The sequence below is a fragment of the Excalfactoria chinensis genome, chromosome 27 (genome assembly GCF_039878825.1).
Source record: "Excalfactoria chinensis isolate bCotChi1 chromosome 27, bCotChi1.hap2, whole genome shotgun sequence".
NCBI classification, from domain to species: Eukaryota; Metazoa; Chordata; class Aves; order Galliformes; family Phasianidae; genus Excalfactoria; species Excalfactoria chinensis.
Genome location: NC_092851.1, coordinates 144246 through 170356, shown reverse-complemented (window position 1 = coordinate 170356; position 26111 = coordinate 144246). Strand labels below are relative to the sequence as shown.

Here is a 26111-nt window from a genome sequence, read left to right as displayed (position 1 = left end):
ATCAGCCTGACTCAGCACGGAGCCCCTGGGGGTGCACGGCTGCAAGGCCTCCAATGGAGCCCCTCCAACTGGATGGCAAAGTTTCCTTCCCTCCTGCAATCCCGATAGAAATGCTGCCTTGTTACCTTTAGTACCTTCCCATCAGATTCCTCTCTGGCACATTCCTATGCTCCTAACAACCTCAGTGCTGCCCAGCACAGACGCCGGGCACCAACACGGCTCTGGACTCTGCACCGTGGAACACCCACCCAGCTCAGCACTTCTGTTCTGCTCACAATGGGAAGGGTTCTGGAATCGGGAGCATCAAGTGCACTAGAAATACCTCACGTCCCTCCGTTCCTTACGAGCCCTTCCCTTTGGAAACAAGAGAACCCCAGACACATCTGTTAGCACAGCAGCCCAAATGCTAACCAGAAACCAAGCACGGAGCCCTGAGAGCTACAGCCCTTGGCACCTAGCAGTGCCATGAAGGGTTGGAAAGGCAGCGCCCCATTGTGCTGAGGGCCAAGAGCCGGTTCAGACAACAGAAGCATTTGTCCACATTTCTGACATGAAGGCTGTCGCCTCCTGATCCGGCCACAAGTCAAGGCTGCCGAGTGCAATACCGTGCCTCCGCACACGGGGAACAGACGGGACTCACACACAGTGTGTAACGCCGAAAGGGGGGAGAAATGAACCAGAAGAGGGATGGAGTGCAGCTGAACAATCGTATTTATTTGGGTGTGGGGTACAATGTGGGGGGGTTATGGAGCCACATGTGGCACAGCAGGGACACGAGAGCGTGGGGAAGGGTGGGAAGGGGGATGTCAAGAGGGCAAGTTTGTGGGTGAGGATTGTAAAGACAGCAGGATGGGAGGGGGGAGGGGAAGTGCTGCAGGACATGCAGTTGGTTGGGAATAAGCAGGGAGAGCTGTGAGGAGCACCAAGGAGAACACATTCCAGCATACAGTGATGGCACTGGGAAAACCAGGACGGAGAGCAGGCAGCCATCAGGAAGGGGTCACAGAGGGGAGGTGATGAGGGATGGCAGGACACAAGGGGGAAGTGAGCAGCAGGGAGAGGGGAAGAGGAGAGGGCAGTGGGTACTCGTGCAGAGCAGAATGCCGGCAGGCTGAACAAAGAAAAGCCCAACATTTTATTTCTCAGGAAGCAGCACAAGCAAAGCAGAACAGCATAGGAAGCAGAGGGAGATGTGAGAGGTTGAGAGGACAGAGCTTTGTCCATCGCTGATCCCAAATGCTCCGTGTGGCCAGCTGGCCCCTTGCAGGCTGAAGCACAGCACTCAGATGGTGGGGTTGCTCCCTGTGTGGAAGAGAAGAGATGGTGTCCTATAGGGCCGTGTTCACATCCCAAAGCTCTGCTCCCCACATTGGCCCAGCCCAGCCCTGGTGCAGCAACACAAGGAGCATAGGGACCCCTCCCAACCCCCATCCACACCACACCTTTGCTTGAGTTGCTGGATCCACCATCCTGGCCTGTAAGAGAAGAGCCATGAGCCCCAGCCCTGTGCTCACTGTGGGGCATGGAGCAGCCCCGAGCACCAGGAAGGGGAACCCTGGGAGAAAGTGGGGACCCCAACGCTGCCCTGGCACCTGGCACCCAGCCCCCCAGCCCCACATCCCCTCACTCACCCCACGAGTAGAGGCCGGGCTGGGGCAGGATGGCGTGCTCCACGCGGCACTGGTACTTGTCCCCGTCCCCTGGCAGCGCCTCGATGGTGACCCAGGTGTGGTAGGTGCCGTCGCTGTTGGACACGATGCCCCCCGAGTGGGTGTCCTGGCCCAGCACCGCGCCGTCCTTCACCCAGCTGACGGCGATGGGCCGCGGGTAGAAGCCGTGAGCACGGCAGGACAAGGTCAGGATCCCGTCGGCCTCCTTCCCCCACACTCACACCTCGGGTTGCTCTGAAGGTGGGCGGCAGTGAGGGCCGGGCTGAGCTCCCCACACTGAGCCCCTGCCCCACCTCCAGCCCCACATCGCAGTCCTCCCCCTCACCTGTCCTCCCCAGCTCTGCTTTCCGTGCTCCATGTATCTCTGCAGCCACTGCACACAGGTTTCCTCCAGGTAATGTTTGAACCTCTCAGGTTCACTCCCTTCCTCCCACTTCCTCTTGGTAGGAACTGCCTCTGGAACGGCCGCAGTGAACGTCATCGTGTCTTTGTCAAAGGCAATGAAGTCCCTCCCATCATAGCCATACTGATCATACCCCCGGGTGGTGCCGTCCTCGAGGATGTCACAGCCATACATCCATTGCACCGTGTGAGACCCTGAAACACAGCCGGGCACGCGGTGAGGGGCCCCTCCAGATTCAAGGGTCCCACTGTAGTGGGGATGGGGTTGGGGTCCCCCCGGGTCGCAGCACCCCGAGCTCGGTGGGGCTGTGACGGGCAGCCCCGGGACGGTGCCGCCGGGCAGGACCAGCCCTGGGGGGTGCGGGCGGCACTGCGCCATGGAGCCCCATCCCACAGCACGGAGCCGCGGTGCCGGCCGTGCTCACCGCCGCTCTGGTTGTAGCGCCGTGCTACATTGCCCAGTCTCGCGCGGTTATTGTGCTCATTGTTCTGTGCGATCTCCGTCTGCAAATCCCAGTACTGCTGGTCCATGTTGGCCGCCATCCACTCGGTGCGGGGCACCTCCCTCCGCGCGGTGCTGTCGTAGTGCATGAAGATTTCGCCGTCCACGTACCCCACTTCAAAGAACCAGGGCAGCCCGGGGCCGGGATCCGTCATCCCCGTTTGGAAGTACCGCAGGGAATGGAGCTCTGCGGGGCCGGAGCGCAGCGGGGCCGTGAGCCGCGGGTGGGGGTCCCACGGGCACAGCCCCGGGGTGGGGTTACGGGGACGGAGGGGTCCCGGTCCGGCCGCACTCACCGCCCGCCGCCCCGCACACGGCACACGGCGCACAGCAGCAGCCGCAGCAGCCCCAGCATCCCGCACAGCCACAGCGCTGCGCTCCGAGAACGGACACACCCCGCACCGCTCCTTCAGCTTTTGGGATTTCCCGGACCCTCCCCGCACTCCCATTGGCTCCTCCGCCTCTGCCTCGCCAATGGTGAACGTGAGCGTTCGTGACGTCACCGGGAGCCAGGCTGAATGAGCTCTTGCAGTTTGTGAAGCGAAAGCGAAATCGCTGCGTGTTGCGGGGGGGGGATGGGGCTGGAAGGGCGCGGTGTGGGAAACCCCCGGCTCACCGAGCACAGGGGGGGCACCCGGGTTGTGTCCCCACCCCGGCCTTGTCCCTACCCCGGAGGGGGGGCGAGGGTCTCTGTCTTGTCAGAGGGGGCAGTGAAAAGGATTCGTTCTGCATTCCATTCAAGGCACTGTTATGGGGTCTCATCTATAGGGTCAGCGGCACCGTGTCCGGGGGGGGGGAAGGCGGTGACAACGAGCTGCCTTTGGGATCAGTGCCTTTTCCCCACAGGGCCGCCCTGTTCCTCTTCCCCACATCCACGTGGGTCCATCTGGGGTCGATGCCCTCCGGGTCTGCAGGTGGACCCTGATGTCCTCCCCCCCCGTTAATGATTGACCCCAATCCCGGTGTCCCTGTGCCACTGCCCCGATCTGCCCCACACCGCCGGAGCCATGGGGCCTCCCTGGACCTTCAGCCTCTTCCTCCTCCTCTTCCTCACTCTCTTAATGGAGGGCAGCTCCCAGGACCCTGAGTATGGGGTTATGAGGCACCTATGGGGCTGGGTTATGGGGTTGGGGGTGATTGTGGGGTAGCTATGGGACTATGAATGTCCTGCAGTGTCCACTATGGGAACTATGGGGTGCTGTAGGGGCTGAGGGCAGCTGTAGGATTGGGATTTGATGGAGTCTGGTGGGACTGAGGGAGATTTCCATGTGGTTGGGGAGGTTATGGGGCCTGGGCTTGGGGGAGGATTCCTGTGGAATCTCAGATGGACCTATGGGGTGTCTGTGTATTTATGGGATCTGTTTGGGCTTATGGAGCTGCTGTGGGGCTGGTGGCTCAAGCAGTGTTTCCTTAGGTTGGTGCTGGTGGCCCCCCGGCGTGTGGCCCTGGGGTCCCCTATGGGGCTTTTGGTGGCATCTGTGGGGCCGGTGACGGGGACAGTGACGGCGTGGGCTGAGGGTGACCGTGGGGCTGGGCCCTGTGCCCTCCCGGTCCCATTTGCCCTCACAGCCCACAACAACTTCAACCAGCTCCTACAAATTGAGGTATGGGGACACCGGGGGATATGGGGACATTGGAGGGGTGTCCTATAGGGTGAGGGGGTTGGGAACACCTCCATGGCACACATGTGCACCCTTGGGTGCTCTCCTGCCACATCAACCACATCACCTCACACGTCCTTCCCATATCCCCCATAGGTCACCCCAGTGCAGGCAGAGCGTTGTGGGGCGCTGTGGGGTCGGGGGCTGCTCCTGGAGGCCCATAGCCCCCACTTGCCCCCCCCCAGCACCCGGAGTCTACGTGTGGCCCTGGGGGGGCCACGGGGTCACCTCATTGTGCAGACAGACAAACCTCTCTACGCCCCCCGACAGACTGGTGAGTGCCCCAAATGTACCCCAAGCCCCAAAGATCTGCCTGATCCACCTCCTTTAAATACCCCAAATCCACCCCAGCGGCCCAAATGCTCCAACTCCCTTAAAACAACCCCAAAATTCTCCCCCAAACCCTTCCAAATCCACCATCTATTCCCCACATTCCCCCATATCCAACCCATTTTCACCCCACATTCACCCATATATCCCATATATCCCTTTGTCTCCAGTGCGTTTCCGAGTCTTCTCTATGGACCCTGATCTACAGCCAAACCCTGAACCTGTCCTGGTCACCATTACGGTATGGGTCCTATAAGGTTGGGGCTGTTGGTGACCCTATGGGGTTTGGGTGGCCCTACAAGGCTGGGGTCTCACTGTGTACCCCCATATCCCCCCAGAATCCATTGGGTGCACGAGTGCGGGAGGTGCAGCGGGTGCCCCTGGACACGGTGCTGAGCGACCAGCTGGTGCTGCCTGACATTGCCCTGTGAGTGGGGCTATAGGGGGCTATCGGGGGCTATGGGGTGGGATGGGGGGCTATGGGGATGTGGGGCTACAGGGGTTGCAGGCGGGCCAGAGCAGTGGGGGGGTTATAGGGTTACTGGGACATTATAATAGCTGTAGAATCTATAGGGGGCTGTGGGGAGCTATAGGGCACCATAGGGTTGATAGGGACTATGGGAGACTATGGCAGTCTAGGTGGGGCTATAGGAAGTTGTGGGGGAACTATAGGTTGCCTTAGGGGCTATAGGGGTCTACAGGGGTTATAGGGGAGTATGGGGAATCACGAGGGCCATAGGGACTCTGAAGGGCTATAGCACACCATAGGGACCATAAGGGCTCTGGGAAGCTCTAGAGGACCATAGGGGTCTATGACAGGGGCTCTGGAGGACTATAGAGTCTATGAGTGGCTATAGGACCCTATAGGGCACCAGAGGGGCTCTGTGAGAGCCATAGGGTCATCATGTCCCCATGTCCCCAGCCCAGGGACGTGGCACATACGGGCACAGTTGGCTGCCAGTCCCAACACCAACAGCTCCACCGCCTTCGAGGTGCGCAAATACGGTAAGTGGGGTCTTGGGGGTCCCTGTTGTGTTCCCATACCCCCCTATAACCCCATATGTTGTCCCCAGTGCTGCCTGGCTTCGAGGTGCGCATCTGCCCTGAACGTGGCTTCATTTTGCTGAGCGACCCTGAACCGGCCCCACTGCGCGTCCACCTGCATGTCCAGTATGGGATCCTTGGAGCCAAAATCCCCCCAGATCCCCACTTAAATCCCACCCAAATCCCAAATCCCACCCAGTTTCCCCAATATTCCCCCCAAAATCCCCATCTTTCTCCTCCAAAACCTCCCAAAACCCCTCCAACTCTCCTGAATCCCCCAAATTCCCCTCCAGTCCACCCTGATGTCCTTTGGGGTCACTCCTTGACCCTATAACCTTTGAGTTCCCCCAAACCTATTGATCTCTTGACCCTATTGGGATCTCCCCTTGACCTTATTGGCTGTTGGGACCGATCCCCATCTGACCTTGACCCTATTGGGATCTCTCCCCTTGACCTTATTGGCTATTGGGACCCCTCCCCATGACCCTATTGACCTCTGGGGATCTCCTGACCCCATTAACCTTTGGGATCCTCTTGACCCCACTGACCCTTTGGACCCCCAGATTCCCAGATGGGGCTCCAGTGTGGGGCCGTGCACAGCTGCGTGTGGGGCTGCGGGATGCCGGGGGCCGGGGGGGTCGCTTCCTGAGGGGTCTGGAGCAGCAATGCCAGGTGAGACCCCTAAACCTACAAGGGGATTTGAGCTCACCCCTTCCCCATAACCCCGCCCCCTTCCCACTGACCCCTCCCCCTTTTGGCCCCGCCCCCCAGGTGACAGAAGGCCACGCCTCATTGGATATATCCCCAGTGGGCGTGGCCAAAGCGGCGGGCGTGGCGCTGACCGACCTGCAGGGGGCGCTGCTGCGCCTGACGGTGGGCGTGGTCGAATCGCCAGGTGGGCGTGGCTTCGGTGAAAGGGGGCGGGGCCAGGAAGCTTTTGAGGTCTGTATGGGGTATTTGGGGGTCCCAAAGAGGTTTTTGGCATCCCAAAGAGGTTTTTGGTTTCCCAAAGGGGTTTTTGGGGTTCCAAAAGGGTTTTGGAGCCTTTTGGGGGTTTTGGGGTTTTTGAGTTTGAGGGTTCCACGAAGATTTTGGGGTCCCTTTGGGATTTTGGGTTCCCATGTGATCTCAGTGGGATTTGGGGTCCGGAATGGGCGTGGCTACACGTGGGCGTGGTCACGATGGGGGCGTGGCCTGGCACTGTCCTATAGGGGGAGAACTCGTGGAGCGGGAGCTGCTGGTACCGCTGGTTCTGTCCCAATGGGTGCTGCAGCTGCAAAAGAGTGCAAGGTTCTTCGTGCCCGGAGCACCCTACACCCTCCTGGTGAGCAAATCTGTGCATGCTCGTGCAAAGGAGTGCGGATGTTTGCATGTTTGTTGCATGCTTTTGCATTCTTGTGTGAGGAGATGCATGCTTTGTGCAAGGTTGCGTGCATGCTCACTTGTGCAAGGTGGTGCAGCTATGTGCATGCTTGTGCAAAGCCTTGTGCATGCTTCAAGTGCAGCTATGGATGCTTGTGCGAGGCAGTGCATGCTTTGCACAGATATTCATGCAAAGGGGTGTGGATGTAATGTGTGCATGCTTGTGCAAAGCCTTGTGCATGCTTAGAGCATCCTTTTGCATGCTTCTGCAAGGTGATGCCTACTTGTGCAACACTTGTGCGAGGCAGTGCATGTGTGTGCATGCTTATGTGTGCATGCTTGAGGCCCACTGTGCACACTTGTGCAAGACAGTGCTGCCTTTTGCATGCCTTGGTGCACATCTGATGCATGTTCTGGTGCTCCCACAGGGCCGGGTGCTGCAGGCCGGGGGGGTTACAGCCCCACGGGTCCCCGTGAAGGTGACAGTGGGGGTGACTGGAGCCCCCTCACCAGCCCTCATAGAGTTGCGGGCAGACAACAGTGGGGACATCGCCGTCCCCATCAACGTCCCCAAAGGAGCCACCAGGATGGAGCTGAGCGTGAGTGGGGACACGGGATGGGAGACGTGGGGATGTGGGATGTGTGCTATGGGAATCCATGCACTCTGATGTCTGTGGGACCCTCAGGTGGAGGCAGGACAACCCGGTGTCACCCCAGCACGGGCACAGCTGATGGTGACCCCAATGAGAGCAGTGTCGGGGCGCTTCCTGGTGCTGGGGGGTCCCCAGGGGTCTATCCGTCCTGGGGAAGAGCTGAGGCTGCAGCTGCATCATATAGGGCCGCCCCCCACCCCGCAGCGCTTCCATCTCCTGGTGAGCTCCAGCACTTCTGTGTTGCACACACTGTGTGTTGCATATTGTGTGTTGCACGTTCCGTGTTGCACACACTTCGTGTTGCTTGAGCGTTGCATGTTGTGCACACGCATTACCACGTGTGCATGCTGTTATATGCTGTGTTATGTCTTGTGCTACGTGTTGTGTTACGTGTTGCACACACACTGTGTGTTATGCATCTGCATTGCAGTGTGTGCGTGTGGGTTGCATGCCCTGGTATGCATGCTGCATTGCACATGCGTTGCTCACAAGCTGCACACCCATCTGCATGCTGGATGTGTGTGTTGTGCAGGTTATGTTGCATGTGCTGTCACACATCCCCCTGTTCCCGCAGGCAATGGCCCGTGGGAGGGTGCTGGCAGCCCACACGGTGGCCTCGCAGGTGACACTGACAGAGGTGACACTGCCGGTGACAGCGGACATGGCCCCATATCTCCACATTGTTGCCTTCTTCCTGAGTGGGGGAAATGTAGTGGCTGCTGCGTGGGGGGGTGCCGTGAGGGGGGGCTGTGATGAGCAGGTGGGTGTACTGGGGGGCCTGGGGGGGCTGGGAAGGACTTGGAGGGAGTGGGAGGGTCTGGGTATACTGGGGGAACTGGGATGACTGGGAGGGATTGTGGGGACTGGGAGGTACTGGGATGTACTGGGATGTACTGGGGAGACTGGGAGGACTGGGAGGGATTGTGGGGACTGGGATGTACTGGGATGTACTGGGGGAACTGGGACGTATTAGCGGTGCTGGGATGGGCCAGGAGCACTGGGAGCTCTGGTGGCACTGGGAACACTGGGACACTGGGACATACTGGGACATACTGGGATCCATGGTTGCAGGTCCAGGTGAAGGTCCCTCCACGCGGGACCACCCTTCGCCCTCAGGACCCACTGACGGTGACGGTGAGAACAGGGACTCCGGTCACAGTGGCCATCGGAGCCATTGACACCACAGTGCTGAACCTGGAACCACGGCACCGCCTGAATGCTGCCAAGGTGACCCCAAATCCCCCAGACCCCAAATCCTCAAACCCTCAATGACCCCAAAACCCCTCAAACTGGGGATGCCCCAAATCCTTGCTGACCCCAAAACCCAAATCCCCGACACTCAGAGCCCTGAGATCTCTCTCAAACTATCAGGATCACCCAAATCCTGGTGACCCTTTAGGGGTGCCTGGAGGAGATTGGGGCCATGTGGCTGCATTGGGGACATTTGGGGACAGAGGGTGACCCTGTTCTGTGTTCCAGGTGGAGGCAGTTCTGGGCAGCAGTGATTTGGGGTGCAGCCCCGGGGGTGGCCCCGATGCTGTTGGGATCTTTGGGGCTGCAGGGCTTGTGCTGGGACTGCAGGGTGGCAGCCCCACAGTGCAAGCAGGTGAGTGGGGATGGGGACACAGGGATACAGGGAGATATGGGACATGGGGACGTTGGGATATGGGGAGGTACTGATATGGGGACATTGAGATTTGGTGACGTGGGGCCATGAGGATGTGGTGACGGGGTTGTCCCCATTGCAGCCCCTCACTGTCCCCCGGCCCCCACCCGCCAACGCCGCTCTCTGGAGCTGCTGGAACTGCTGGAGGAGAAGGGTGAGCACCCAATTTCCCCATGTTACCCCATCCCTGTGTCCCAGCGTGTCCCTGTGTCCCCCATCACCATGTCCATATATCACCTCATCCCTATGTCACTCCATCTCCGTGTCACCGTGTCTCTGTGTCACCACATTCTCCATGTCTCCTCATCCCCACACCCCAAAGCCATCACTGTCCCAATTCCCATCATGTCCCCACATCTGCCATCTCCTCCTGTCCCCATCTATGCTTTGTCCCCCCCCATCCCTTGTCCCCCCAGCGGGTCCATGGCGCAATAACACAGTGATGTGGCGCTGCTGCCGGGATGGAGCGACGGTGCTGCCCATCCGAGCCACCTGCCAGCAGAGGGGGCAGCGGGTGACAAAGGCTGGGGGCTGCCAAGATGCCTTCCTGCAGTGCTGTGAGGTGGCACAGAACCTGAGGAGGAAGGGACAGCGCGGAGGGTTGGGACGGGGTGAGTGTCAGCAGTGTCCCCAAAGCGGGGATGGGGTGACCTGGGGTTGGGGGTGCAGGGGTTGGAGGGGGGGGGGTTAGAAATGGGGATCCCATTGGTGTGGGGATGTTTGGATAGGGGGTCCCCATGGGTGGTGGCACAGGGGGCCGTCCCATACTCTGGGATCCTGTGGTTGGGGCCATCCCATATTGGGGATCACCACTTGGGATGATGTCCCCATGGCAGTGCTGGAGGCACAGCTGGCAGAGCAGCTGTTGGATGATGAGGAGGACATCCCCACGAGGAGCTTCTTCCCTGAGAGCTGGCTGTGGCGACGTGTCCATGTCACCGGCACCAAGCAGTGTGTCCCCATATGTCCCCATATGTCCCCATATACCCTTACGTCCCCATGGCCCCATAGCCCACCTCTCCATGTTCCATGTCCCCATGTCCCCCTTATCCCCATCTCCCCAGGCTCTCAGTGCTGCTCCCCGACTCCATCACTACATGGGAGATTCAGGCGGTCGCCATCGTCCCCGGGCACGGTGAGTGTCACCACCCCATAGTGGCCCTACAGCATCCCCTTGACATCCCTATCATGATCTTCCCATGTCCCCAAGTTCCTATGGTGTCCCCCCCCCCAGAATGTCCCTTTGGTGTCCCCGCACTGCCCTGATGAGGTCCTGGCAGGGCTGTGCGTGGCGGAGCCGCAGCGGGTGACGGTGACGCAGGACGTGCGTGTGGCTCTTCGGCTGCCCCCCAGCATCCGTCCCCGAGAGCAGCTGCAGCTGCAGCCCCTCATCCACAGCAGGCTGCCCCGCAGCATCAACGTAAGCCCTATAGACACCCCATAGGCACCCCAGAGATACCTCTTTCCCTCCAATAAATAGCCCTTTGCTTGCTATAGATAACCCTCCTGCCCCGTAGGTACCCCTGTGCTCCATACTTGCCCTGCTGCCCCATCCATACCCCTTTCCCTCCAACAGATACTCCTTGCCCCATAGATACCTTCATTCCTCCCCCTGTGTCCCACAGATTCCCCTTTCCTTTCAATAGGTACCCCCTCCCCTCATATATCCCCCTCTACCCCACAGATAACCCCTTAGACACCTGGAACTGCTTCTGCCCCATGCATACCCCCTGTGGCACATAGATACCACTTCTGCCCCACAGATACCCCCCCTTCCTACCCCACTGTTCCATAGCCCCCACCCACTGCCCCACGGCCACCCATAGCCTGATGACATCAGGTGACATTGTTGGTGATGCAGGTGACAGTGACACTATCAGCAGTGGAGGGGGTGTGCGCAGCGCTGGATGGGCTCCCCCAAATGCTAGAGCTACCCCCAGGGCGGGCAGTGGCTGCACCTCTCACCCTGGTGGCCCTTCGCCCTGGGGACATCCCCATCACCATCACTGCCCGCGGGCCATGGGGGCTGGGAGACCGTGTCACACGAGTCCTGCATGTCGAGGTGAGATCAGTGGGGTTCCCTTCTGGTCACCTTTGGGGTCCCCTAAGCCCTGTGATCTCCTGGACCCTCATGGGTCTCTGGTAGCCCTGGATGCTGGGGCTGTCACTTTGAGGTTCACAGACACCATGTCACCGTGTCTATGGTGGCCATGGACATGTTTGTCCTTATGGGATTTGGGGACACAGGGTCCTTGGTGGCCCTGGATACTGCAGTTGTCCCCTCGTGGACGCTGTGTCCCGATGTCCTTGGTGGCAATGGTGTCACCCATTCCCACAGCCCGAGGGAGAGCTGCACCTGGAGGAGAGCACCTACGTCCTGGACACAGATGGTGGGTGTTTGAGGTCTGGGGGACAATGGGGACATTGGGGACGTGGGGCTGGACCCTTTGGTGTGGTGTCCCTACAGATAAGCGGGGCCGGAGCCTGAAACTGCCTGGGGATGTCCCTGCTGAGATCGTCCCCGATGGGGACTTCAGCATGAGCATCCGTGTCAGTGGTATGTGGGGATGGGGACATGGGGTTGGGATGTGGTGGTGGACATGAAGGACATGGGGACACATGAGGACATTTGTTGGGGACATTGATGTCCAGGCCTGATCATCTCTCTGTCCCGGTGTCCCCATACCTGTGTGTGTGGCCATGTTCCATACATTGTGTCCCCTGGGTGTCTCCACATGTCCTTATTACATCCCCATGTCCCGTGTATAACCCTATGGCCCCCAAAAATCCCCATGGGTGTCCCAATGTCCCCATGTCCCCCTACTCATCCCCATCCATGTCCCCATACCTATCCCAAATCCTATCTCCGTGTCACATATCCCATATCCCCACACCTCATATCCCTGTGCCCCCATCCTCACACCATCCCCATGTCCCCCTGTCCCCACACCATCTCCATGTCCCCCTGTCCCCACACCATCCCAATGTCCCCCTGTCCCCACACTGTCCCCATATCCCCATCCCCACACCATCCCCATGTCCCCCTGTCCCCACACCATCCCAATGTCCCCCTGTCCCCACACTTTCCCTATATCCCCATCCCCACACCATCCCCATGTCCCCCTGTCCCCACACCATCTCCATGTCCCCCTGTCCCCACACTGTCCCCATGTCCCTGTCCCCACACTGTCCCCATATCCCCATCCCCACACCATCCCCATGTCCCCCTGTCCCCACACCATCCCAATGTCCCCCTGTCCCCACACTGTCCCCATGTCCCTGTCCCCACACTGTCCCCATGTCCCTCTATCCATATACCATCCCCATGTCCCCCTGTCCCCACACCATCCCAATGTCCCCATCCCCACACCATCCCCATGTCCCCCCGTCCCCACACTGTCCCCATGTCCCCCTATCCATATACCATCCCCATGTCCCCCCGTCCCCACACTGTCCCCATGTCCCCCTGTCCCTACACCATCTCCATGTCCCCCTGTCCCTGCTGTCCCTGTCCCAGGCCGAGTTCCAGGCTGGGCACTGCAGGGTGCTCTGGGTGTGGGGGACACCCTGCTCCGCTCCCCCCGGGGTTGTGGGGAGCAATCCCTGATGTCAATGGCACCCACTGCTGCTGCTCTACGGTTCCTGGATGAAAGTGAAGGATGGGGGCAGCTGCCCCCCGGGCACCGACAGCGTGGCCTCAGAACCCTGCAGCAGGGTGAGCTATGGGGCGAGCTGTGCTTTATGGGGCAGGTTGTCCTTTATGGGGTAGGCTGTCCTTTATGGGGTGTGCGGTGCTCCAAGGGTTGCGCCATGGATTGCATTTCTCTGTGGTGTTTGCAATTGGGTGTGCAATGCTCCATGTGGAGATGCAGAGCCCTGTGGGGCTGCAGTGCCATGTAGGGGATGTCTGTGCTGTCCCCAAACGGTCTCTGATGTCCCCCACAGGCTTTGAGAGGGTTCAGAGCTTCCGCAAGAGCGACGGCTCCTATGGGGCATGGCTGCATCGGGACAGCAGCACCTGGTGAGGGGAGCAGGGATGGTGTGGGGACAACAGTGAGGACATCATGAGAGATGTGGCCATGTGGATTTGGGGACATGGTGACACGGTGTCCTGGTGCAGGTTGACAGCTCTGGTGTTGCGTGTGCTGGCTCTATCCCGGCCCTATTTACCAGTGGCTGCCAGCGGTCCTGCTGCATCCCTGCGGTGGGTGCTGGGACAGCAGCGCCCAGATGGTGCCTTCTTGGAGCACAGGGCTGTGGTGCACCGTGAGATGCAGGTGGGTGACACATGGCTGCTGTGTGCCACGTCCCCATGCAGTATCTCCCCATGAAGGTCCCCATCATATCACCCACAATGTCCCCCATGTCCCCAGGGTGGTGTGGCAGACCCTGGTCCAGAGGCCACTGTGTCGCTGACGGCCTTCGTAGTGGTGGCCCTCCATGGTGCCCGTGCTCTGCTGCCCCCAGACAGCCCCGAGCTGCCCCTCTTGGTGCGTCTCATGTCCCCATCCCTGTGTCTTGGTCCCCATATCCATGTGCCCCTTGTGCCTCCATCCCCCACATCCCCCATATGTTCCCATACCCCAATGTGTCCCCTCATATATTCCACCATCTTTCATTCACCCCATCCTTCATGTTCCCACTATTCCCCCATCCCTCTATGCCCTCCCATCCCTCCACATCACCCCCTACCCCCCATCCCTCTATGTCCCCCTTTCCCCCAGTGTACCCCATGTCCCCCAGTGTCCCCCAGTGTCCCCCATCTTCCCATGTCTGCGTCCCCCATTATCCCTCATATCTTCATGTTCCCACACTCCATATCCCACTGCCACAGGACAAATCCCTATCCCGGGCCTCCACGTTCCTCCGGGGTCGCTTGGAGCAATTGGGGACCTATGGGACAGCCATCACATCCTATGCTTTGACATTGGTGGACACCACTCCTCCAGGGCCGCATCCAGCAGTGGAACGTCTGCGGGGCATGGCACGGAGCGCCCATGGTGCGTCCCCAATGGGGTGATGGCACTTGGATGCCTTCATCCCTATGGAGTGGTGACAGCTCTGTCTCTCTGTGTAGCTCCTGGATACCTCCATCCCTTTCCTCATATTAGAACCCTTCAGTTTTATTCTCCCTCGAACTCTTCTTCATATTCACGTTACTCTCCTTCACATTCATTCTCCAGTTCCTTCTTCTGATTAATTCCTCCCCCCATGACCCCCCATGACCCCATACAAACCCATGACCCCCCATGACCCTATACAAACCCATGACCCCCCATGACCCCATACAAACCCATGACCCCCTCCATGACCCCATACAAACTCATGACCCCCACCATGACCCCCTACAAATCCATGACCCCCACCATGACCCCATACAAACCCATGACCCCCACCATGACCCTGTACAAACCCATGACCCCCCATGACCCTATACAAACCCATGACCCCCCATGACCCCATACAAACCCATGACCCCCTCCATGACCCCATACAAACTCATGACCCCCACCATGACCCCCTACAAATCCATGACCCCCACCATGACCCCATACAAACCCATGACCCCCACCATGACCCTGTACAAACCCATGACCCCCCATGACCCTATACAAACCCATGACCCCCCCCATGACCCTGTACAAACCCATGTCCCCCCATGACCCCCTACAAATCCATGACCCCCCATGACCCCATACAAACCCATGACCCCCCCCATGACCCCATACAAACCCATGACCCCCCCCATGACCCTATACAAACCCATGACCCCCAGGGGGCCGTGCGACCTTCTGGCCAGCTGGTGGCCCCGCAGCCACGGTAGAGGCAACAGGTTATACCCTGCTGGCCCTGCTGCAGAGCCGTGACATGGCCGGGGCTGGGAGGGCAGCACGGTGGCTCCGACAGCAGAGCAATTATGGTGGTGGCTTCCATTCCACGCAGGTAGGTGGGGGTCACTGAGCCCCCCCCCCCCCCCCCCTTTCTAGGATGCCTTGGGGTGATTTGATCCCTGGGGTCCCCTTTGGTGGCAGTGTCCCTAAGCTGCTCGTTGTTCCCACAGGACACAGTGGTGGCCCTGGAGGCGCTGGCCCAGATGTGGCTGCATTGGGGCCGTGGGAGCTCATCGGAGCTCAACTTGGGGCTCTCCTGGCCAGGGGGGGCCCGGGGGAGGGCTGGTAGCACTCGGGTGATGCTGAAGCCAGGATTGGAGCCGCTGGAGCAGGAGCTGCAGGTGGGGCCATGGTGGGATATGAAGACATGGGGGGACGTGAGGACATAGGGGACATCTGGACCTGGTAGGATGTGATATGAAGACATTGGGGATGTGAAGACATTGGGGGCATGAAGACACTGGGGACATGATAGAACTTGGGGGACACGATGAACACAGGGGACATGGGGGGACATGGCATGATGGACACAAGGCTTTGGGGTCCTTACTCTGTCCCCATGTCCCCAGGTGCCTCTGGGCAGCCCCGTGATGGTGCAGGTGGAGGGACACGGCGAAGGGACGCTGACGGTGGGTGGCTACGTGGATATCAGTGTCACCTCCAAGAGGTCACCTCCCCTCCTGGTGTCCCCTCATGCTGTGGTGGGGTCCCCCTTGCTGTCCCATCATGGCGTCACGCTGTCCCCTTGCTGTCCCCAGGTGCTCCGCCAGTTCCGCCTGCTGTCACCTCCCAATGCCACCTGCCAGGCGCTGCACCTAGAGGTCGCCATCACCGGCCCCATCGTCTACCACGGTGAGGCCCCGCCCCCTCAAAGGCCCCGCCCCCTCAAAGGCCCCGCCCCTTTCCATCATGGTGGGCGTGGCCTCGACCCTGTTTTGCGTATCCCATGCAGATGAGGACTATGAGGACTATGACTACGAGGAGGTGGAGCCTAAAGAGGGGGAGGAGCCTATGGAAGGGGCGGGGCCTGTTGAAGGGGAGGGGCCAGCGGATGACCCCGCCCCCTTCAGCCCCATATCCTCATGGGATGCCCGGAAGCGCCATCGCCGCAGCACACAAAGCTCCGCCCACGAGGTGGCCTTCCTGGTCTGCTTCTGGTGAGGGGCGGAGCTTCCTATCCCTGTGGGCGGGTCTTCATGCAGAGGGGCGTGGCTTGCTGATGATGGGCGTGGCTTGTTGTAGGCGGAGCCCTGGGGTGGCGCTAACAGGGATGGTGGTGGTGGAGATCTCTCTGCTCAGTGGCTTCTCACCCCATAGGACAGATCTGGACAAGGTAAGGGTCCAGGGGGTCTTGGGGGACATAGAGGAGTTATGGGGTATGGGGATGTTGGTGTTGTTTGGGGTAGTGGAATGTTGGAACTGTGGGATATGGGCTTATTGGGGTGTTGTGATGTTGGGTTGGAGCGTTGAGTTGGGGGTTGTTGGGATTGGGTTTGAGGGGTGTCGGGGTGTGGGGGTGAGTTGAGATGGAGCTGCTGGGTTGGACTGTTGAGGTGTTGGGGTGTTGGGTGTTGGAGTGGGGACGTATCCTGGTGCTGCTGCCCCCACAACAGCTACGGGACGTGGTGGATCATTGGATCAGTCACTATGAGCTGGATGGGAACCAGTTGGTGCTGTACCTGGACGAGGTGTGTCTCCCTGTGTCACCCTATGTGGTCCTATTATGATCCCATATCCCCCATGTCCCTGTGTCCCCATGCCATATCCCATCCCCCCACGTGTCCTCATTCCTGTCCTTGTCCCCAGGTCCCCTCCAAGAAGCAGTGTCTCAGTTTTGGGGCCACCCAGGACGTGGCCGTGGGCTACATGCAGCCAGCAATGGCGGCCATCTATGACTACTACGAGCCTGGTGGGTGGGGCTTCAAGTGGGCGGGGCCTAAATGGGTGGGGGTCTTTGTAGGTGTGGCCATTGGAGGAGGCGTGGCCAATTTAATCCCTCCATGCCCCATCCAGGTCAGCGCTGCACCATCTTCTACAACGCCCCCAAAAGGAGCAGCTCCATCGCCACGCTGTGCTCCCCCAAGATCTGTGAATGTGCCCAAGGTGGGACCCCACTGTAACCCCCCCCATATATTAGGGCCCCCATCCAGTGAACTCCCCCCCACACACACATCCTCCATCCAACTGTTGAGGATCTTGGGGTGAAGTTATGGGGTTTATGGGGGAACGTAAGGGAGGGACGTGCAGGACATGGAGGGAAGCCACAACAAGAACCTAGCGTTTTGGGTCCCTGATGGTGTTGGGGGACCCTATTGATGTTGGGGGTTCCTAGGGGGGTGTCCCCATGCCCAGAGGAAGACACAAGATGTGACGGCTGATGACCGCCATGACTTTGCCTGCTACAGCCCCCGTGTGGACTACGGTGAGACCCCCAAATCACTGCACCTCAAACCTGCTGACCCCAAATTACCTGCATCCCAAACCCCGACTGCCCTCAATCCCATCTGCTGCCCCTGAGCCCTACAGCTGTGCACTGTACCCCATGAGTGACCCCTGAGCCCCAAAAACATTCACTAGGATCCTGTAGATTTCTCCCTGTACCCCAATTGTCCTTCTGACCCCAAGAACCCCACAGCTGCCCTATGATGTCCCCCATAACTCCTCTGATACAATAACCCCTGTGACCCCATCTTTATGACCTCTTTGACCATATACCCCCCCCTCTGACCCCCCAGCGCTTGTGGTTCGGGTGCTGTCCCAGAGTGAGATTGGGGCCTTTGTGGCATTTGAGACTGAAATCAAGGAGGTGCTGCTTGGAGGTGAGACTGAGGGCACTGGGAGGGATTGGGAGGGGCAGGGAGGTACTGGGAGGGACTGGGAAGGACTGGAAACTGAGACTGGGTGGACTAGGAACTCCAGTAGAGACTGAATGGGTATACTGGGAATACTGGAAGAGGTTATGACGCTGGGGTACATTTGACCATAGTAGGGTAGCATCATGTTGTGCTATGGGGGGGGTCTCTCTCAGCCATACTGGAACAATATGGGAGTATACTGGGTGGTACTGGGGAAGTTCGGAGGGTTCATACTGGTGTGTACTGGTGCAGGGCAGGACACAGCAGCGGCCCCTGGGGAGCGGAGACGGCTGCTGGTGCGGAAGAGCTGCTCACTACGCCTGCAACCCCATAACATCTACCTGGTGATGGGGGGCAGTGGGGGCACGCAGGACCCTGAGGGGCGGTAAGAAGGGGCTGTGCCATATCCCCAAGTCCACATGTCCCTATCTTCTCATGTTCCCATATCCCAGTGTTCCTTACCCCGTGTCCCTGACCCTGATTCTGTCCCCATTCTCAGCCCCCAGTTCCTACTGGGCCCCAACTCTTGGGTGGAAGAGGTGCCATCCACTGGACACTGTAGGGCCACACGGCTACGGGGTCACTGCACCCAACTGCAGGAGTTCATTACCCGCCTGAGCCAACTGGGATGCCAGCTATGAGCTACTGGGAACCATTGGGAGCCACTGGGAGCAACTGGGAGCCATTGGGAGCCACTGGGAGCCACTAGGAGCAACTGGGAGCTACTGGCAGCCACTGGGAGCTACTAGGAGCTACTGGGAGCTACTGGGAGCCACTGGGAGCTACTGGGAGCTACTGAGAGCCATTGGGAGCCATTGGGAGCAACTGGGAGCTACTGGGAGCTACTGGGAGCACGTTGGGTGCAGCTGGGACCATATTTGAAGCCAAATGGCACCACTGTTGGGTCGGTTGGGTTCAACTGGGAATAAATCAGTGTTGATTGTGAGCGTGGTGTTGGGATCAACTGGGAGCGGGCTCAAACTGGGTTTGAATGGGAGCAACTGGAACTGTGTTGGAACAAACAGGGATCAGACTGGGACCAGCTGGGTTCATACTGGGGTAAGATGGGATCACATTGGTTCAGAAAAGATCACATGGCCCATCTGGTCAAAAAAGATCACAATGGCCCAACTGGGGTCATACTGGGTTGAACTGGGATCAGAAAGGGTTTAATGAAGGCACAGTCCTCCGAGCTACCATAGGAGCCTGCCCTCCGGCGGCCTAGAGCGGCTCAGCGCCACTTCCTGCTTCCGGGCGCTAAGCGGATGTGACGTTAATCCTGGGCGCGCTATTCGAACTTCGGCGGCGGCCATTATGCCGCGGCCTAAACCGCGCAGCCCGCGGCGCCGGGGCCGCCCCCCCCCCCCCAACCCCCCCGACCACCTCAAGACCCCGCGGTGAGTGCAGCCGGCGATGGTGGGGGGAGGGTGGGAGGGGGTTTTTTGCTTTATATCCCGTCTTTTCGCCCTTATTTTAGTCCGCCGGTATCGGCCCGGTCAGAAAGCACTGCGGGAGATCCGCCGCTATCAGACCAGCACCGCTTTGTTATTGCGCCGGCGGCCCTTCGCTCGTGTGGTAACGGGATAGGCCCGAAACGGAACCCCCCCATCCCAACCCAAAACCTAATGGGGGACCCCAAAAGTGGGGACCCCACCCTAAAAGTAGGGACCCCAGCCCCAAAATTAGGGACCCCCCCAAAAGTGGGGACCCCAGCCCCAAAGTGGGGACCCCTACCAGAAGTGGAGACCCCCCCCCAAAAGTGGGGACATCCCCCCAAAAGTGAGGACCCCCCAAAAGTGGGGACCCAGCCCCAAAATTAGGGACCCCCCCCCAAAAGTAGGGACCTCCACCCAAAGGTAGGGACCCTCTCCCAATAGTGAGGACCCCCCCAAAAGTGGGGACCCCTGCCTCCGAAGTGGGGGCGCCCTCCCAAAAGTAGGTACCTCCCCCAAAAGGGGGGACCCCAGCCCCAAAGTGGGGATCCCCCCAGAAGTGGAGACCCCCTCCAAAAAGTAGGGGCCCCCCGAAAAGTTGGGGCTCCCCCCAAAAAGTGGGGATCTTCCCCCAAAGTTGGGACCCCCCCCAGAAGTGGGAACTCCTCCCAAAAGTAGAGACCCCTTCCCCAAAGTGGGGACCCCCCCAGAAGTGGGGATCCCTCCCCAAAAGTGGGGATCTCCCCCAAAGTGGGGACCCCAGTCCCAAAGTGGGACCCCCACAAAAATTGAGACCACCCCCAAAAAGTGGAGAACTCCCCCCAAAAGTAGGGACCCCCACCCAAAGGTAGGGACCCCCCAAATAAGTGGGGACCCCCACAAAAGTGAGGAGCCCCCCCCAAAATAGGGACCCCCTCCCAAAAGTAAGGACCCCCCCCCAAAGTTGGGACCCTCTCCCAAAAGTAGGGACACCCCCTCAAAAGTAGGGAACTCTCCAAAGGTAGGGATCTTCCCCCAAAGTGGGGACCCCTCCAAAAAGTGAGGACCCCCCCTCCCCCTCCTCCAATGGAACACCCCCAACTTGACCCATACCCAAAACAAGACCCTTCATACCCAAAATGAACCTCCCCCCCCCACCAAAGTGGGATCTTCCCCCTAAATGAAACCCCCTTCAAAATGTGACCCCCCCCCCCCCAACCCCTCTGCACCCCCCACTATCAGCCTCCTCCCCCCCACCCAATGGGCATCCCCCGTGTCCTTGTGCCCCCCCCCACTGCCCCTTGTCCTTGTTACCCCCCCCTTCCTCCCCCCCCCCAACCAGGGACACAGCATCCTTGACTCAGTGTCCCCCCCCCCCCCCGTGTCCTTGTGCCTCCCTGTCACATCCCATGATGTAATACCACCATCGTGTCCCCCCCTTCAGTGTCCTCATGACCCCCCCCAACTCCCTCCCTCCCCCCCCCCAGGTACGGGAGATCTGCCTACTCTTCACAAGGGGTGTGGACTACAGGTGGCAGGCTATGGCCCTATTGGCCCTACAGGAGGTGGGGTGGCCCTATGGATTCTCTTTTTGGGGGTGGGGGGTTGTTTTAGGATACCCCCCCATAGCGTGGAGGACACTTTGGGTGCTGCTGGGGGGTTTTGTAGTGCCCAAAAAGGGTTTATTTGTGGGGGCAGAGGAGGGGGAAGCTGATTTTGGGGTACCTTTGTGCATGGGGGACTCTTTGGGGCTTGGGAAGGGCTCTATGGGGATCAGGGGTTGGGGGGGGGTGTTGGAGGTTGATGTATGGAGTTATTTGAGGTTGTAGGGAAGGGGCTTGGGGTTGGTTTTATAAGGGGGGGGGGTTGTTTTGGCAGACTTGGCATTTATGGGGTGGCTTGGAGGTAGAAATTAACCTCCCCCCCCCCTTTGCTTTATGGGGGATGCCCACCCTGGGATCCTATAGGCAGCAGAGGCGTTCCTGGTGCATCTGCTGGAGGATGCCTACCTGTGTTCACTGCACGCACGTCGAGTCACTCTGTATCCCAAAGACCTGCAGCTGGCAAGGCGCCTACGGGGGCTGCAGGGGGAGGGCTTCTGAGCAGCCCCTCCCCCCAATAATAAACACCCCCTCCCCTTCTCGTACTGGCAGAGCGGTGATGGGGTTCTGCTGCTTGGGTGGGGGGTTGTGATAATGGGGGGGGGGGCATGAAATGGGAGTGATTTCTTTTTGGGGGGGGGGGAAGGGGAGGGGGCACCCCATGGCTCTGGAAGCACTTTGTGGGGTGGGGGGGGCACATACTGCTGTATTTTTATGAGGACAATCTGTATGTTTTATAATAATGAATTTTGGGGGCGGGGGGTTGCAACTTGATGCCCCTGTTCTGGTAGGAGGGTTTTAAGTGTGGGGGGAGTGGTGCTTTTGGGGTCCCTCCCCCTCATAAGGTGTTATAGGGGCAGAGCTGGGCCCCTTCCCCCCACCCCATACAGAACAATGGTGGTGGTGATGCTTCTGCTGCTGCTCCTCCTGGCTTTGATCTGGGGGGGGTCAGCCAGGAAGGGGGGGGTACCGTGGTGGGGGGTCCTACACCTTCTGCACCCAGAGGGGCCACAGCACCTCCACGTCCTCACCCGGACCTATGGGGACCCCTTATGCCTGCGCCTGGGGGGGCGAGGTGAGTAAGAGGGGCACCTTCATGACCCCCCCATCCCCCTGACCCCCTATAACCCTCTACTCCTTGGGACCTTGAACCTTCCCCCTTTAAGACCCCCAACCTCACAGGCTCCCCAGAATTACCCATTGAGAGGATGGAGGGACCCCTCACCTCCCTCCCCCCCACTAAACACCATCCTGGCACCCCTCACCTCCCCCCCCCTCCCTGGTTTCAGGGTCCCCATGAGGGTCCCTTCCCTCCAACCCACTCATTTCTTCTTCCCCCCCTAACAGAGGTGGTGGTGCTGAGCTCTGCAGCCACCATCCGTGAGGCTCTGGCACGACGCTGGGGGGACTTCGTGGGACGCCCCCACAGTTACCTGAGTATGGGGGGGGGGGGGCCGTAGGGGTTGGGGGGGGTCCCCATGAGGGTTTGGGGTGAGTCAGAAGGAGGTCCCTGTGAATCTTCAAGGGGGGTTCTTTGGGATTCCTGCTTCTGGGGAGGGTCCCAGGAGGGATCTGTAAAGCTCTCTATGGGTATCTGAGGGGGTTTGGGGGTTCTGGGGGGGTTCCTAATTGGTGTCTGAGGGGGTTCTGAGGGGTTCCCATGGGTTTTAGGTGGAGGGGGGGTGAAGCTAGGAGAGGGGGTGACCCTATAGGTCACTGTTGGGTATCTGGAGGAGGAACTTGGGGGGGGTCCCCATGATCTCTGACGGAGTCTGGTTGCATTTTAGGGGGGGGGAGGTCTCTAACAGACCCTATGGGTGCTGGAGGGGTTGCAGTGGGTGCCTGGGGGACACTGAGGGGGCTCTGGGAGGTCCCATGGATGATACAGGTGTCACCCCACAGCGTCCCTGGTGTCACGGGATGGGCAGGACCTGGCACTGGGGGATGCATCCCCAGAGTGGCGACGGCAGCGGGGGGCAATACGGGGAGCTCTGGCACGGGCTGTGAAACACCTGGAGCCCATCCTGGAGCTGCAGGGCTCGGCGCTGTGCCAGGTGAGCACCCCAACATGGGGCCCTCCAACCCCAGGTGGACCCCATCAACCCCAGGGCCGTGCTGCCCTTCCCCTTTGACTCATGTTAACCCCCCCCTGTGGGGCACCCACACCTCCTCAGTGACCCCGTTTCCTGCCCTACAGGAGCTGAGCTCTTATGGGGCTGCCCCAGTGGACCTCTTTGAGGCGTTTACGTTCCATACCTGCAGCACCATCTGCCGCCTCGCCTTCGGGGACCTGGTGGGGTCACAGGCGGGGGCTGTGGGGTCTGGATGCCACCTTGGGGAGCAGGGGGGCTCAGGTGCCACTTACAGGGGGGCTCAGATATCCAGGTGCTACTCAAGGGGTCCCAGGTGTCCTTGGGGTGACCCAGTTGTCCAAGGAGGGTGGATCCCAAATACTCAGATGCCACTTGGGGTCCCAGCTATCCAGATGCTCCTTAAGTGTTGAGGTTTCCCTTTGGGGATGCAGTCACCTCTAGAGGGACCCAAAGAACCACATAGCAGTTTGGATTCAGGAGTCTCTGGGGGGACCTTGGTGTCCCTATGGGGTGACTCCAAGCCCTGTGCCCCACAGATGCCCCCCGAGGCGGAGGTACGCTCCTTTACACGTTGTGTGGAGGACCTGCTGGAGGTTTGGGGTCGGGCCAGCGTGCGGGCACTGGATGTGCTGCCTCCACTAAGGGTGAGCCCTGCAGGACATATGGGATCGGCGTGGGGCTGGGAAGGGGGGATACAGTCATGGGAGGAGGTGGTATAGGTCCATATGGGGCTTCAGGTGTCTATACTGAGGGTGGAGGGAGGGGTTATAGATGGGGCTGGGGTGTCTGTATGGGGCTGAGGGGGGGTTAAAGGGGTTATAGAGCCCTGGGAGGGTGTTACAGGGTCTGTATGGGGCTGGGGGGGGATTCTCTACGGCTGTCTTAGTTTGGAAATGATCTATGGGGTTTGTATGGTGCTGGGAGGGAATATGGGACCACTATGGATCCAGGGGTGCTCTGTAGGGCACTGTGGGGGGGGTCCCTTATGTCCCATAGGTGCTGCCCAACCCGGGGCTGCGGGAGCTGCTGCGCCTGGTGAAGAGCCGAGATGCCTTCGTGGAGACCCAGATCCGATGGCACCAGGTGGGGATGTGGAGACATAGGGACAGAGGGGGCACACAGCACCAGGGGGTGACACACGTGTCCTCACAGGGCTGCGCATCCCCCCCTGTGGACACCGTGCTGGGGGCACTGCTGGGGGGGGACCCCAATGTCCCTATGGGGCCACTGGGGGGGGACCGCCTGCACATGGCCCTCGTGGACCTCTTCATTGGTGGCACCGAGACGACAGCGGCAGCTCTGCTGTGGGCTGTGGCCTTCCTGCTGCACCACCCCCAGGTGACCCACGTCACATCTGTGTCACATCTGCTTCCCCACAGGTCCCATTCGGGTCTCCCATCTCCACAGTGTCCCCACGGGTGTCCCCTCCTATAATCCCACTGCACTTCCCCATAGCACCATGTGCACGTCACATCCATGCCTACTTCCCTATGTGGATAATGTCCCTGGGGTGCCCCCAATGGTGTCCCTGGTGTCCCCTGCACCACGGCCATCGCCAAAGTGTCATACCCATGTCTGTGTCCCCATGCAGGGGGGGCCGCCCCATGGGTGACTTGGTGGCACTTGGTGACACACACTGACATGTGTCTCCTGTCCCAGGTGCAGGACCGGGTGCGTGCAGAGCTGCGCCAGGTGCTTGGCCCCACAGGGACCCCAAAGCCGGGGGATATGGGGCGACTGCCTCTGCTCCGTGCCACCATCACAGAGACTCTCCGCCTGCGTCCCACTGCGCCCCTCGCGCTGCCCCACTGCGCCCGGCGCCACTCCAGGTAAGACCAGTAACACCAGTATGGACCAGTACAGGGCCATACAGACCAGGGGGGACCATGCAGCACTGTGTCAGTGTTTTGCATTAGAATGAACCACTGTAGACCGGTCTGTAATAGTATGGACCACTACAGACCAGCATGGACCTTCCAGTAGGTTGGCCCCAGTAGAGCTCATCAGCACCCAGTAAGCCCTAATAGAGTTCAGCTGGTCCCAGTAAGCCCCAGTATGTCCCAGTTGGCTGCTGTAGGCTCTCCTGGTCCTCAGCAGCACTCTGTCCCTTCCCAGCATTGCGGGAATGCCGGTGCCTGCGGGATCCATCGTTATCCCAAACCTCTTTGCTGCGCACCACGACCCCAAGATCTGGGACCGTCCCGATGAGTTCCTGCCTGGTATGTGTGGATCCACCCTATAGATGTGGGCCCTGAAACCTATGGTGGGTTCCTTTCCATATACCCACTCTCTGACCTCTCTTCTGCCCCACAGAACGGTTCCTGCAGCCGGGGGCCCCATGGCGAGCGCTGCTGCCCTTTGGTTGTGGGGCACGCTCGTGTGTGGGGGAGGCGTTGGCTCGGGCAGAGCTCTTTGTGTTTTTGGGGCACATCCTACAGCAATTCCGCCTGGAACCACCATCTGATGGGGCTCTGCCCCACTTGGGGGTCACCGCTGGCACCGTGCTGCGCTGCGCCCCATTCCGCGTGCGCCTCGTGCCCTGCCCACCCCACAGCTCCTGAGCCCAGTGTGTGGGATGCGTGGGTCAGTGCTGGTTACTCGCAGCTTTATTGACCCCATAAAAGGTTCCACTGCACCCCACAACCTTTCTAGTGCTCTCAGTCACGCTGCGGCCGCAGCTTCATCTCTGTGAAAGGGATGGAGTACTCGAAGCCCTTCCAGGGGTACCAGTTGATGCCCTGCAGAGAGGGAGGGGGGGTTTGGTCATGCTCTATAGACATAAATAGGCCCTACAGGGGGCCCCAAAAATATCTCCTACTCCCCGACTCCAGCTTTTACAACTCTTACAGGGCCCCATACTTGAATAGGAGAGACATGGGGCTAAAAGGACTTCACAGGGGGTAACTCTCCATATTTAGCCCACATAACCCCCATGGTGACCCCCTCCCATCCCATTGGGTTGTTTGTAT

The 26111-nt window shown here is 59.8% G+C and overlaps 4 protein-coding genes and 1 pseudogene across 7 annotated transcripts in view; 3 read left to right on the top strand and 2 right to left on the bottom strand.

Annotated features, from left to right (window-relative positions):
• Nucleotides 1-1161: 1161 nt before the first annotated feature.
• LOC140262997 (class I histocompatibility antigen, F10 alpha chain-like) lies at nt 1162-3306 on the bottom strand (annotated as a pseudogene).
• Nucleotides 3307-3566: 260 nt separating this feature from the next.
• Nucleotides 3567-18677, top strand: LOC140263109 (complement C4-like). The gene is made up of 41 exons (XM_072357860.1): nt 3567-3661; nt 3989-4178; nt 4332-4509; nt 4736-4806; nt 4904-4992; nt 5488-5570; nt 5639-5735; nt 6173-6281; nt 6381-6504; nt 6821-6933; nt 7400-7570; nt 7658-7843; nt 8199-8384; nt 8696-8851; nt 9104-9230; nt 9373-9444; nt 9707-9901; nt 10127-10241; nt 10355-10425; nt 10571-10710; nt 11152-11352; nt 11629-11680; nt 11758-11847; nt 12808-13005; nt 13236-13311; nt 13411-13567; nt 13664-13780; nt 14125-14290; nt 15067-15233; nt 15352-15522; nt 15751-15810; nt 15940-16033; nt 16134-16338; nt 16424-16514; nt 16795-16869; nt 16988-17090; nt 17195-17284; nt 17514-17603; nt 17917-18000; nt 18289-18421; nt 18536-18677. The coding sequence occupies exons 1-41, from the start codon at nt 3582-3584 to the stop codon at nt 18675-18677; spliced, it is 5115 nt and encodes a 1704-aa protein (XP_072213961.1). The 5' UTR covers nt 3567-3581.
• A 673-nt stretch (nt 18678-19350) lies between these two features.
• Nucleotides 19351-21661, top strand: LOC140263117 (histone H3-like centromeric protein A). The gene is given in 5 exon segments (XM_072357868.1): nt 19351-19397; nt 19399-19433; nt 19514-19611; nt 20936-21013; nt 21416-21661. Coding segments are annotated over 5 exon segments (393 nt in total). The 3' UTR covers nt 21551-21661.
• Nucleotides 21662-21745: 84 nt separating this feature from the next.
• Nucleotides 21746-26064, top strand: CYP21A2 (cytochrome P450 family 21 subfamily A member 2). 4 transcript variants are annotated; one of them, XM_072357877.1, is made up of 10 exons: nt 21748-22124; nt 22397-22486; nt 22952-23103; nt 23247-23342; nt 23679-23786; nt 24139-24225; nt 24295-24480; nt 24802-24971; nt 25258-25361; nt 25456-26064. In XM_072357877.1, exons 1-10 carry the CDS (start codon nt 21944-21946, stop codon nt 25701-25703), a joined length of 1422 nt encoding a protein of 473 aa, XP_072213978.1. In that variant the 5' UTR covers nt 21748-21943; the 3' UTR covers nt 25704-26064. The 4 variants fall into 4 exon arrangements, with proteins under 4 accessions (XP_072213977.1, XP_072213979.1, XP_072213978.1 ...); XM_072357876.1 differs by having other exon boundaries at nt 21746-22124; nt 24139-24480; XM_072357878.1 differs by lacking the exon at nt 23247-23342 and having other exon boundaries at nt 21747-22124.
• Nucleotides 25722-26111, bottom strand: part of TNXB (tenascin XB) — a 30306-nt gene continuing 29916 nt past the window's right edge. Inside the window, exon 38 of the mRNA XM_072357875.1 lies at nt 25722-25880. Within this exon, the coding sequence (XP_072213976.1) occupies nt 25800-25880 (81 nt within the window). The 3' untranslated portion in view covers nt 25722-25799. The remainder of the gene's footprint in view (nt 25881-26111) is intronic.